Here is a 13,672-nt window from a genome sequence, read left to right as displayed (position 1 = left end):
CGTGGCAGATGGACCTTAGGACTGAAATGGTGGGGCCAGTTCTGTGCACACTGTGCCTCACCTAAAAAAATCCACTGCGCAGGCTCGAAGGACACACCCACGTGGGGAGAGCCTTTCCCGAAATCCTTCGTTCGCTAATTTTGGCCATACATACATACATACATGGAGGGTGGCAGAGCACTGGATAGGCTGCGCGGGGCGGGCGTGGAGTCTCCCTCTCTGGAGACATTTAAACCCTACCAGAACGCGTTCCTGTGTCACCTGCTCTGGGTGTCGCTGCCTTGGCAGGGGGGTTGGACGGGGTGATCTCCAGAGGTGCCTCCCAGCCCGAATAGTTCCACGGCTCTGTGGGAGCCGACACGGAGCTCCCACCCCGAGCCGGGGCAGCAGGTGCCGCTCGGAGCAGGACGGGGCCGCCACTGGGTTGTGCCTGGAGCCCCGCTCGGGCAGCCGGGACTTGCAGTCCCGCCGCTCCGCCCGTCCGGCGCCGGCCCCGCCTCTCTCCTTCCGGCAGCGGCATTTGTTGACTTCCCGAAGGCCGCGGGGGCGGCGCCGAGCCCCGGGAATTCCCCGCGGTGGCGAAGGCCGAGGGCGCGGCCGGGCCGGCGGGGCGGGGGGCGATGGGCGCCCGAGGGGCCCCGAGTGGAGACCGCCCCGCCGAGCCGAGCGCTCGCCGCTGAGCCGCGGCCGGGCCGGGCCGGGCCGGGCCGGCCCGCACAGGTGGGTGCGCTGCGCGGGGGGCGGCCCGGGCGGCTGCGGAGCTCCGGGCCCGGCGGAACAGGGGCGGTTCCCCTGCGAGCACAGGCGGGTCTGGCCGGTCTCTGGTTTCGCTTTTTAAAATAGAGTCGTACTCGTAGAACCGCGGAATTGTTCGGGTTGGGAGGCAACTCTGGAGATCACCCCGTCCAACCTCCGTGCCAGGGCAAGGACACCCAGAGCAGGTGACACAGGAACGCGTCCAGGTGGGGTTTAAATGGCTCCGGAGAGGGAGAATCCACGCCTTCCCCGGGCAGCCTGTCCCAGTGCTCTGCCACCCTCACCGTAAGGAAGCTTTTTCCCCTCTTGAGGTGGAACTTCCTGCGTTTCAGGAGGATCAGGCTGGCGGTGCGGGGCCGTGTCCCTGCCCCTTGGCCCAGGCGGGTTATCCCGCGGGGGCACCGCGTTCAGAGGGTGGGAGCGCCTCTGGGGGAGCCAATAAAACTAGTTAAAAAGCTCTATTTAATCAAGCTGAAATACTCATGAGTTCTGGGGAAAGTGAAAGTGTGTCAGCTGTTCCTGTGAGTGGTTTTAGGAGCTTTTTGTTTCGTAAGGCATGCCTTAACTTCCCCACTGTCCTGCGCTGTAAGCGTGGAGTATAATCAGCGTGCTGGAAGCCATCTCTGGGAACAGCGGAGTGAGGGGAGGATTGTTGCCATAACGGTGGAGTCTGCTCTGGGCTCCACAGTCAGCTTCCTTTCTGAGACAGGTTCCTCAGGGATGTTCCTATGGAGTATGGGAAACTGTCATTTCCCAGATATTTCCTGGATGCTACTGCTGTAAATAGTACCAGTTATCTATTAGCATATGTATCCTAGAATTTCAGGAATTGTATTAGAGTTACTGTAGAAACCAAAAGAAATCCAAGGTTACTACTACTAGGTTTTGGTATTTTATTAACGACTTGTGTTAGAAGTGTTGATCAGATGATCACACGCTAACTTAAGTACCTGACTATTGCCCCAAATTTTAAGCACAATTTTTGATTTAAACTCTGAAGTCAGAAGGCAAAAAACACTAGTTCATTAAACTTTAGATCAGATTCAGGTTTTAGCCACCTCATCCCACCCCAACTTCACATTTTTGCTAAAACTACATATTTTTCAGAACCTTGTATGCTACATTTATAGCTCAGAAAAGTATAAGATGGCATTTGTTAGAGTATTAGCTAGGTTATGTTTTACAATTAAATAGTGAGAAGTTCTTTACTTTTTGGTCAAATACATGAACAAACTGTGTTTAATATACTCTGGGTGGAGAAATAGAATAAGTTCATCTCATAGCATTGGAAACCCTGTGCATGGAGTTGCAAATTCAGTAACAGTTGTTCATATGATATCAATAGATGCATTGAACTGAAGATTCTGCATTATATCTGTAAAATGTTAAATGTAGGTTGTCTACTTCGGAAAATGGAAACTCTCTTGGAAAAAGTGCAGACCTGTCATTGCACATGCTATCTGTCTGAATTCTTTGGTATAGATTCTGAAGAAAATAAGCAAAAAGGTAGAAGAAAACAGGATAAAATGCAGTGTGGGTTTACCTTTTGAAAAATGTTTTAAAGGTTCTTTCACAGGGATTTGTTTTGTAAATAGAGGAAGTCTAGAGAGGGGGGTCCGTGTTGAATAAAACAGTTACAGTGATGATGAGATCCAGTTTTTTAAGATGGCAATGATAGGATTAATACAAGGGTCAGGCTGGTAACTGTCTTGCTACATCATATATGTCTGCTTTATCCACAGTTCACTTTGCAATCAGTTTTATGGGTTTGCTATATGCGTTTATACTATAATTGCATTAATTAACTTACCTGATTTTACAGTGTTTTTATGTGGAGTTCTTAGTGTGTTAAATCGTAGATGCTGCTAAAATTTGACAGGACATTTGGGGAGAAGAAATGAAGTTTTGAGAAGTGAAGCATAAGTAGCTTGAACACTCAAAGTCAGGCACTTAGAAGCTGCTAACAGGAACTTGTGTTCAATTGACCAGGTTTGTCTGAAATCATTAAATATGCCTGAAGATAGTATTGTGAAACAACCAAGTTGGAGAAGACCAACCAAGCTGAAGATGATCTGGTCCATCTTCTGGTGTAAAAGGGAGCCCAGATGAGATTATCTGGGAACTTGTCCATTTGTGAGTTGCAGGAGATGACCAAGGGCCATCAGTGCAACTCAGTTTAACTTCCCTTTTGTTACTTGTGAGAAGTGAGGCTCGTTTCCGGTTAAATTAAAAGTTAATGAACTTATATAAGGCTTTCATAATACCTTATCACTGAACTCATGAACTTAATGAATGTTAATTAATCTGGCAGTTTAATTGAGTGGGAGGAGACTTATGACTGGGATGTAGGACCTACTGTTTGGTTTACAAAAGAACACCTGGAAAAAACAAACCCTCTTAGCTTTTGTAAATAGTTCTATTTTATAGACATTTTGAAATGGGAAGGAATAAACACCAAAAATATGCCTATTAAAATAGTATCCAGTGTTAGCATGAGAACATACAGGTTTTTTGGTAACCTTTGAATATACTTGCCTTTGGTGCTTAGAAAGATTTAACAGCCAAGAGCCATCTTGCTCCTACTTGTGTTTCTTTGGTAGTACTGCTCCTAATTAGTTTCAACATTAAATGTAATGGTTTAATAAACAGGATTATACATTGCTGAGAGGATAATAATTCACTGACTCCAACTTTTGGGGTTTTATTTTCCCCCTCTCCTTTTCAGGTGGTTGTCAGGGAAAGTGACAGCATCCACAGCAAGGCAGGTTGAATACATTACATGTAGGATGCATAAGGTTTGCAAATGAGCAGTGGAGGTACTGGAGTATGAAACTGTTCAGAGAAAGTAAAATTTATCAAGCACTGTTGTCACAAAAATGGGCTTTTTAGTGCTTTTCTAGTTCTTGTGAGGGTAGATAATTTATTGTAAAAAGCTTGAGATTGAAAAAATTGCCGGTTGTACCTAAGGAGATTTTGCTTGGTTTTCTGGCTTAGCCAGATATTCATAGTAAATGAGATACAGTAATCTGGTGTGTGAGCTTAGAGACAGTGACTTTCCATTTCCTGAAGGCAGCAAAACGAAAGTGATTTGGAAGGTCTGATTTGGCTGATGTGCTGACTTCTTTCTGAAAGAGCCCCAGGTGTGCTGAGGCAGCAGGACTGTGCCCTTGTGCCGTGGACTCAGGAAGTGCTCTGGGCTGTGGACTTTGGCCATACAGAAGGATGAACAGTGGAAAAGTTTGCAGCCACCGAGATGTGCGTGTATGGATTTTTCCTTAAAAATGAAGCAAGTATCTGTGAAAAGTGATGTCTTCCTCTGCAGAACAGGCTGTTCACCACTGGAATCAAAGAGAACCTAAGATTTCTGAAGGAGAGATGCAAAATCATAGATGCCTAAAGAGGCTGGAAGTCTTGCTTGTTTTAACATCACGTGTCATATGCTCTGTGTACTGTGTGGAGTTTTTAATGCTGGCTGCAGGAATTCTGTATTCCTTGCTGTGCTGAAGTGTCTTTTAAAAAGCAAAACAAATCAGTGCAACTTTTCTGAAATTAAGGTGAGGGCTGCAACATGCTCATTTAAGATTCCTGTGATTCAAATGCATTTCTTGAATTTAAAGTTTTATGTCTACACACACACACATACATATATTTTATATATATATATGTATGCACAACACACATCTTTTTCTGTAAGACAAAGTAGATAAGTATAAAAATTATACTTTTGTTATTAAGAGCTGGAAACTGTTGACAAAATCATTATGGAGTCAAACTCCTTGAAAGTAAACAGTCTGGAAGGTAAACAGTAAATGGTTTGGACTTAAATCAGGAAAATAACCATCTTGAAATTATTTGCATTTGACATTTGGAAATACTTTCAAGGCCGTTCTATTCTCTTTCAGATCAACAGATGGGGCAAAATGGGAATCTGCTCCATACTGGGAAAAATTTAATGTAGCCCTGATTTTACTATCTCTTTTTCTGATCTGAGAATAAGATTATCATTTCAGATGACAGAGATCTCTGTCTGTTTCCTATTAGAGCCTCTGCATCCCATGTTCCTCCTGTGTAGAATGTGTTTTATATTTAACTACCTCCCATGGTGTTAATGACTAGTATTCGTAAAGCTCTGTAAAGAGACAAGCTGTATTTCTGCCAAACATTAGTAAGAAATGGGAAAACATTCTTTTTCTCAAGATATTTATTATATTAAAACAAAGCTGTTCTATAACATATGTTGAGCATCAAAGAACAACAAAAGTGGTTTCTGTAAACCCTTCTTTTCTTCACATTAGGTGAAAGAAACCTCTTCAAACTCACATACTTATAAGCAGGCAACATAATTACCCCTGCTAGAACTTTGTACTGTGTCCTGTCAACAGTGTGTTCAGGTTGGGGTTTTGTTTGTTTTTAAATGTTAGTTATTTAATAGAAACACTAGTACTGGTATTCATTTAATGTATTTACTTTTGGATTGAAGATTATAGTCATTTTAAATAGGCTGTTTCACATGCAGATTATTCTAAAAATAAGTATAAATGTAACATAATTAGCACAGGCGAAGCATTTAGCTAATGTGTTGAAGTAAAGAAGTAAAAAGTATAGTATTAGGGAGACCTTTCTTGGAATAGAATGTGTCGTAAATGAGATTGTAAAGCTTGCATTAAGTAGGCAGAGATGAACATCAGTTGTATTAATAGACATTAACTTGTTAGTATACTACTTCAGATGTTAGTGGGAAATCTTTTACTCTGATTACTTTAGTACAGATTATCTCATGAATTGCAATGCCAGAGGGGTCAAAATTCACTCAGGTACTTCAGAGGGACAGCTGTGGGACATTTGCCACAGTGCATACAAGTGTGGGTTTGAACTGGAGAGGTCAAACAGATGAAAACACAGCAGCAATCTGTCTTTGGTCTGGGGGAGCCACCCTGCAAGTCCTTCTGCCAGATTTGAGAGGCTGTAACTTGTAGAATAATCGAAGCACTTCTCTGATTGTTGTTTACAGTTCATGTTTTTTAAATGATGTAATGTAATACTGGATAATCTAAATTTTTATTCCTGTCCTTGAGTAAAATTAAAGATTACAGCTATAGCCAGGGATTCTTGCAGATGTAGCTCCATTTTTGTGTTCTAAGGATTTCTGTCTATCCTGACAGCGAAAAAAAAAGATGGTTGAACTGCGTGTTTCACCATGACCTTTATAGTACTGCTGATGTTAAACTTTTTAGTGAGAGTTTGTTTGTTGTCACTTAGTATGCAATACATTAGTCTAAAATGTGTATATTGGGTTTTTCTGGAACTGGTGTCTTGTGTGTAGCAATTTAGAAAAGCCCCTTTGAATTACATGGGATTAAATGCTTCCCTTCTAAATAGTGTCCAGTGCTGGCTAAGAGAGCAGTGTCAGAAAACCTGAGTTGAATAATCCTGTAAACTAAATGAGATGTTTTGACTAAAAAACCATTTTGTACCTCAATTTATAAAATACTGTTTGTGTATGCTGAGTCGTATTTGGAAGGTCTTTCTCTCTTGAAAGCTCATAAAAGCAGTGTAAGTTTTAGTTAACAAAATGCAGTCTCGTCTTCTCATGTTGTCTTCTCTTTTCCCCTATTGCCACCTCCTGGTGGAACTGATGTGTGGAAGAAATAGGGAATGTATGATGCTCAAATTTAGGAGCTATAGGAAGGAGTGGGGATAAAGAGCTATTTATGTACAAGGTCACAAATCTGCTGCTTTCTTCAAGAGATAATGATAAGCTGTGACACTTCTTTAATGATGTTTGAGTTGAGTATTCAAAGATGTGTTGCCTTGAGAGCGCAAGCTCTGTGGAATTTGATGATATGGTGGACAAGACTTGCAGGGCCCTTGGTAAAATGGAGGAGGATGAGCTGGTATGTTGTGTTCATCTTAAAAGACAAAATGAGCAATTCCTTCAGTCAGTTAATGCCGTTTGAATGATGTAGTGCTTTTGGTCAAGGTCACCTTGGAGTGATACTCTTCTTACAATGAAAAGGAAGCAAAGCTTTTTTGCAAGGTTGGTTCTACTTAAATAAGAGGCAGAACAAAAAGCAAGGGAAGCTTAGGCATCAAACTGTGTACAAGGCATCTGTTCACTTCCTGAATATAGAGATTAAAAGGGCTTCAGTTTTGGTTTTCAGTTTTCCTGTCTTTTTTCACTGTTGTAACTCCATTGCTGTCTATTTAGTATAAATGAGCTGTCACAGTTTTTTATCATGTTGTCGAACTGGCTTCAAGCAAATTGAGACAAATGTGATAACAGCACCATTGTTCAGCAGTAGCTGTACTACAGCTCTTCATAATGCTGCAGTCTGTAAGCTTTTCCATTGCTGGCACAGCCAGGGAAATTTGACCACAGAGACAAGCTTGAGGCCAGTTGATCCCTTTGCCTCTTAGTATCTAGAAACAGATGGAAGTCTAGTTTGAATTTAAATAGCAAATACACAGTAGAAGCAGCAATTGTGGCTGTGGGTTTTCCCTGCACTAATGCCTGCCTTTCCTGCAAATTTCTGCTGATCAAATCAGTTTGCTGTTCAAGTAAGTTTTCCTGCAATACAAACGGTCTTCAGTACGCTCAGTTCTTGCTTTCCAGCATTTCTGTAGGTTCATTAGCAAATCATCAGGAACAGAAGGATTTGTTCAAGGGGATAAATATAAATTAAACTCTACTTTTCGTAGAAGTCACATCAGTAGTTTGTTTAAGGGCAGGGGGGATGTTACAAGGTACTGTGTAGCATTTTTTAGTATTGCATAGAAAGGCAAGGGATCTTGATCTTCATAACCAGATAAGAAGGAGCTCTCTCTCTCTTTTTTTTTGTTGTTGTTGATTGGGTTTGAGTTTTGGGGTCTGGCTCATTTTTAAATCAAACCCCAAAATTTGTTCCTGGTAACTAGTAACTCCAAGGAAAACACCTTTAGGGGTTTTCCTTTAAGAATCAGTTCTTAATAAAATATATGGAATTGCTTTAAGGTTTTTTCTTTCTGAATGTTTTGCTGTGCCTGTATGATGTATGTTCTAAGAAAACCTCAGTGTAATGTTTACTTTCCGTTTGTTTTTGAGGTGGATCTGCCTTGCATTTTAAGGTGACACTTTTTCTTTGGTCAGGTAATTGTCAGTTTTCTCTGCTCATATTGAGGCAGATCACGTTACTCAGTAAAATTACTGTAATTGTTGTTCAGAAGGAGGTTTTCTACTGTGACCAAGTAAAGAATAGCTACTTTTGCTGTCTCTTGAAGGACAAATGCAAGTGTACTTTAAGATGCCATTTTAAAGTTAGGTAAAATAAAAGTTTTTACCTTCAAAAATTGAGGAAGTTTGACACTTGTGCTCAGGAACCAGCAGTAGTTAGTTGATTTGTTGCAACTGTACTCTTGTTTTACTGCTCATTGCTGGCTTGCCAAAACTCTTGATACAATATTCCTTCAGAGTTCAGGTGGTCAGTACCAGCCAAGTGCTAGGTTGGTGTTAAGCCTTAATAAAAATGAATATGAGGGTTCATAAATCTCATAAAATCATAGAATCGATTGGGTTGGAAAAGACCTTCGAGATCATAGAGTCCAACCCTTGGTCCAACTCCAGTCCATTTACCAGATCATGGCACTCAGCGCCACGTCCAATCTGTGTTTAAAAATCTCTAGGGATGGTGAATCCACCACCTCTCTGGGCAGCCCATTCCAATGCCTGATTACTCTCTCTGTAAAGAATTTTTTTCTGATATCCAACTTAAATTTCCCCTGGCAGAGCTTGAGCCCGTGCCCCCTTGTCCTATTGCTGAGTGCCTGGGAGAAGAGACCAGCCCCCACCTGGCTATAACTTCCCTTCAGGGAGTTCTAGACAGTGATGAGGTCACCTCTGAGCCTGCTCTTCTCCAGGCTAAACACCCCCAGCTCCCTCAGCCTCTCCCCATAGGGTTTGTGCTGGAGTCCCTTCTCCAGCCTTGTTGCTCTTCTCTGGACTTGCTCCAGCACCTCAATATCCTTTCTGAACTGAGGGGCCCAGAACTGAACACAGTACTCAAGGTGTGGCCTCACCAACGCAGAGTACAGGGAAGGATCACTTCCCTGGTCCTGCTGGCCACGCTATTTTTGATACAGGACAGGATCCCATTGGCCTTCTTGGCCACCTGGGCACACTGTTGGCTCATGTTGAGCTTCCTGTCAGTTAGTACCCCAATCTCATACATGTTCAAAATATTTCTACCAAGAGTGAAACATGCTTCTTTTCTAACCAGCGTATTTTTAATGTAAAATGGATTTCAATATTTTTCTGCAAGATTAAGACACTTCTCAATTATTCAGTCTTGTCATACTTAGACAGAAACACCCTGCAGTATTATTTTGGAAGGTTTTCAGACTCTTGACGAAATTCTCTTTGTGAAAACGTTACATGTCTGTCTTTTTAACAGCTATCATGGAGGAGCTGGTAGAGGATGACATCTGTATTTTGAACCATGAAAAAGCAGACAACGCTCACAAGAGAGACAGTGACATTCCTGTTTCATCATATAGCGGAGATGAGTCTGTTGCCTCACACTTTGCACTTGTCACTGCTTATGAAGATATCAAGAAACGACTAAAGCAGACAGAGAAGGAGAACTCCCTCTTAAAAAAAAGAGTGAGAATTCTGGAAGAGAAGGTAAGAAAAAAAGTCAATTTACCAGTTTCTGGTAGCAGCTTCTTTTTTTGCTCCTGGATGGATGGCAGAGCAGATGGTTAAGGATTTAAAATATATACTTAGAATAATGTCCATGTTACAAAGTTTTGCTAAATTGTTTTATTTGTTGAAGTGAAACACAGTTTCTTCCTTTGGTCGTCTAGTTGCATCATACTGGGATTTTTTATTCTTACTGGGCATGTATATTTTGCAATGCAAAAACAGTAGCTTTGATTCAGAAAGATGTGCAGTTGCCTTGGGTCATTACTGTAGTTTATCTGTCTCTTTATGGTGTTTATTAATTTGGGCACATGTGACAGTATTGTTGAACAGTGAGGTTCAAAGCTTGTAAATTTTCAGAGTCTGGGAATTTTCCATCAAAAGACTCTTGGGCTCAGCATTCCAAAACACTAAGGAAGAATTTGTTTCTAAGACTATCTAGCTAGGTCTAGCTAATAGCAGTCTCAAAGGCGAAGTACAAAGCTGCAATGCTTAACATAGGTGTTGGCTGTCTATTTTTTGATGCAGTAATTCTAAAATGTAAAGGAATCTTGGTATTTGTTTTACATGCAGTTTCTCATGGTCGTAATCCAGTGAAGTTCATTAAAGCTAAAAATTGACCCAGGCACAGATTTTTCCTCTCCAAGTAATAAATACTGTTGTTAAATATATATTCATTGTTCAGTGCTGAGTGTCTTTGTGCTGCAGAAGTTCTTGACTTTGATCTTATATAAGATGGAAAGATAGATCCTAGTGTTAGAACTGAGACATTTTCTAGGCATTAATCCTAAGTGTGTGCTACTGATTCTTAAAAGCTTTCCAAGTGTGTATTATTTTGTGGCATTAGAATTAAGAGCTTGAGTTGCACTTGGTGCAACTTTGAAACACTTATTCAGGAATTCTTAGTGACTAGTTTGACAAGACTGACTTTTTGTCAGAAGGCAAAACTATCTCAGCACTTTATTTATGTAAGGTTTGGAGAGTGATGGGAATAGGAATAGAATTCTAGACTGAATATTCTGTCAATCATGTGGAGTGTAACATCTTTTATGTAGTTACTCAAAATCCCAATAAACAAGGCTTGACCTTGACAATTCCTTTTGTCTTGTGTCTTTTGCTTTGGCCTGGTTCAGCTTATTTCTCTTGGACGTGATACTTTGCTTTCCACATGAATACCATGGAAGTGTTTCTGAGAGAGGGAGATTGAGAAGGCCAGTGCTGTTTAAGTAACAGAACTGACTTTCAGTCTTTGTCAATAACTAATATATCTGTATGTTTAAAAAATATATGGGGTGTTACCCCTTTTGAGTTTTCAATTTCAGAATGTATGGAAACTTACGGAAAGCTTAAGGCTTGTGTTCTGTTTGAATGGCTTTATTAAGGGTAGGAGAATGTAAAGGAGTAAACTTAAAAGGACTAGTACATATACTTTGAGATTTAATACAAAAGCAAAGGGCAAAAGCTTCCTATCTTTATGGCTTGCTTTCCTGTACTTTCTTTCAAGCAAGCACCTAAACCAGGAGATACTTAAGGTAGTTACCTAAGTGTCAGCACTTTGTTTTTTTGTGTAGCTCTTTGATTTTTAAGAAAGTGAAAATCTGTTGCAAGTATCTACAAGAGGTACATTGAGCAGGTTTAAAGGAAGTGTTCAAGATAAACAGAATAAGAAGGAAAAGGCAATACTCAATCAAACCAAGAACTTTCTATACAAACAGATGTAATTTGATACAAGACTTCGCTTCTTTCTGCCTTATTAAAAATGCTGAATGTATTTTAACTCTGCTCCCCTTTTCTGGCAATCTAGTTGATAATGCTTATTCTGCTTTGCTTGTCTCTAGCCAGAGCAGGCAATGAGAGAGTGGTGACCTGAAAGTTAATAGTTATTTGTAAAATAGTTTCTGCTTTGGCTTTTCTTACATAAATACACTGGAAAAAAAAATCTTCATATACATTATGAGTTATTTAAAAAAATATGTTTGGTTTCCTCTGAACTTTCTATATTTTGTGTATTTATATCCTTAAAACTTCTTTTTCAAAAAGCAATATGTACATTTTCAGAGCCTGGAAAAAGTACGATTAAGACATTGTCAGTGTGAGTAATCACCACTCGTGAACGGGTTTTAAATACTCACAGGAGTAAACTCACAGTAGTCTAATGGCAAGTGTCCCTGCCCATGGCAGAGGGGTTGGACTAGATGAGCTTTTGAATGTCCCTTCCAACTCAAACTATTCTATGATTCTATTAACCAGTGACCATTAAGTATGGTTAGAAATTGCAGAATTTGTAGACCACCTTTTGTAAAAAACTTTGTTCCATAACTTTGGTCCGTATCAGTGTATTTGATTAATTTATTATCTAATCTAAAAGCAGTTCTCAACATAACATACAAAACTAGTTATTTCTCCTGTCTGTTAACCTTTTAGTTGCTGGGCTCCCGACTGGAAGAGGAATGCAGTTCGGTTGGGCGGGAACAGGTGAATAAGGCGTACCAAGCCTACCGAGAGGCCTGCATCGACCGAGATAACTTGAAAAGCAAACTGGAAAAAATGGTGTGCCTTTATAAGTAATGGCTTAAATGCTTGGTTTATAAGTACTGCATAGTCAGTAAATTTTTACTGTAGAATGAATTTTATTTACTAAAGGTCTGTGGTATTAGTTTTATCACTCCTCTAGATTTTTAAACTACATTACAATACTTTATGTAGGAATAAACATTTCAAGTATCTCAGTTTTATTACTGGGCTAGAATAATGCCAGAAAAAGATCAAAAGAAAAATACCTTTTTGTTTTGTCTTTGCTTAAAAAAAAAAAGTTGTCATTCATGATAGAAAAAAGCTTCACAAATTGTTTTTGGTTGCATTTTTCTCCCTCGTGAAAATAGGTGAAAGAAAATGAGGAATCCTTGAAAACCTTGAATGAACAGTTGCAGTCTAAAGAAGTAGAGCTGTTACAACTGAAAAGTGAAGTGGAAACTCAACAAGGTACGTATTTGGTTACTTGGAATGTATGCTGATGAGCCCTAGTGGTTATATCATGATCTTGGGGAATGAGGAGGTTTAACCCCATGTAGTGGCTGGGTAAGAGGGGCGTGTGTGGCAGTGAGGCACTCTGAGCTGGGCTACATTCTTGTGAATGGTGAGGTGCACATTAGATGGCATAGGAATGGAGCTCCAGGGTAAAGATCTGAGGGTGTTGTGTGCTTCCACTGTAGATGATTTCATAATTTGAGAAGTGGGCACAACTTGGCAGTTTGTAGGCTGTGCCATGTACATCTCTGGACCCCACCACCTGTTCCTCAGAGAGAAAGTTCAAGTACCTGTTCAAGTACAAAGATTACTCAGTCAATACCACTTCTCCTGGTACCTGTAGACAGTCTGGTATATTGCTTTGTCTCACTGGTGGGATATGACAGGTACTAGATAATGTTGTATAGCAATAGTTGCAGTTGACAACAGTCACTTAAAAGGCTGGGAGATGAGAAAAGATAGCAAGATATTGGTTGTAGAGAGCCTGGTGAAAAGAGGAAAGAGAAACAAACAGTGTATCCTGGCAATTCCAAAAGCCCAAATCTGGCCTCTGTTACTGCAGTTGTAAAGAGTGCCATGCACATGATAGATACATAAGACAGAATGCTATGGAAGGGAAAAAAAATCTTTTTTAATTTAGTTACATGAAAAGAAAGCAAGAAAATGCCATCTGTGTAAAGTTAGAGATATGGACTGACTTCAGAGTCTCTACAAGTGCAGTCATTTGAAAGGTGCTTGTAAGTGTGGCTGTGCTTGAATTGGATTACTCTCCAAGAGGACCTCAAGTGTGTAATGCTTCAATTGCACAATTTTTTAAACCTAGGAGAACAAACTGCATGTAGTGCTAGTGTCCCTCTTGAGGACCTCATGGTTTAAGGAGATAAGAAGTGCAGAGTTTATATAGATAGCTCTGAAAATATAATGATTTCAAGGCTTGTTTAGAAATCAATTTTACAAATAAGTGAACTCTAAGTACCTTGCTTAAGAAATAAATCAATGTAGCTTAAGCTTGTTTAAACTTAAATCTGGAAATCAGAGTACCAAGGAGTTGAAGACTTGGAGGTCTTTTCCTGTCATGTTCTTTTATCCTGCTACTGATTTGATGCTAGGATCATCTCAGGTTGCTTCTTACTGTGTAAATTGCTTCAGTCTAAAACATTTATGTAACTTCTACACTTTCCCCTTTTGTTTTGATTGCATCTTTTGCTGTTCTGT

General features: G+C 40.3%; 1 protein-coding gene across 3 annotated transcripts in view; it reads left to right on the top strand.

The window, feature by feature from the left end:
- Positions 1–503: 503 nt before the first annotated feature.
- AZI2 (5-azacytidine induced 2) overlaps positions 504–13,672 on the top strand; it is a 23,758-nt gene continuing 10,589 nt past the window's right edge. The window contains exons 1-4 of one of the 3 annotated variants that reach the window (XM_071561122.1): positions 504–720; positions 9,183–9,412; positions 11,855–11,905; positions 12,313–12,412. In XM_071561122.1, the coding sequence (XP_071417223.1) occupies positions 9,188–9,412; positions 11,855–11,905; positions 12,313–12,412 (376 nt within the window). In that variant the 5' untranslated portion in view covers positions 504–720; positions 9,183–9,187. Of the gene's footprint in view, positions 721–9,182; positions 9,413–11,854; positions 11,981–12,312; positions 12,413–13,672 lie in introns of all 3 variants that reach the window. The other 2 variants (XM_071561123.1, XM_071561121.1) reach the window with 2 other exon arrangements.

The sequence above is a fragment of the Pithys albifrons genome, chromosome 7 (genome assembly GCF_047495875.1).
Source record: "Pithys albifrons albifrons isolate INPA30051 chromosome 7, PitAlb_v1, whole genome shotgun sequence".
Taxonomy (NCBI): Eukaryota; Metazoa; Chordata; class Aves; order Passeriformes; family Thamnophilidae; genus Pithys; species Pithys albifrons.
The sequence above is the reverse complement of the archived record's forward strand: the minus strand, read 5'-3'. Positions and strand labels throughout refer to the sequence as shown.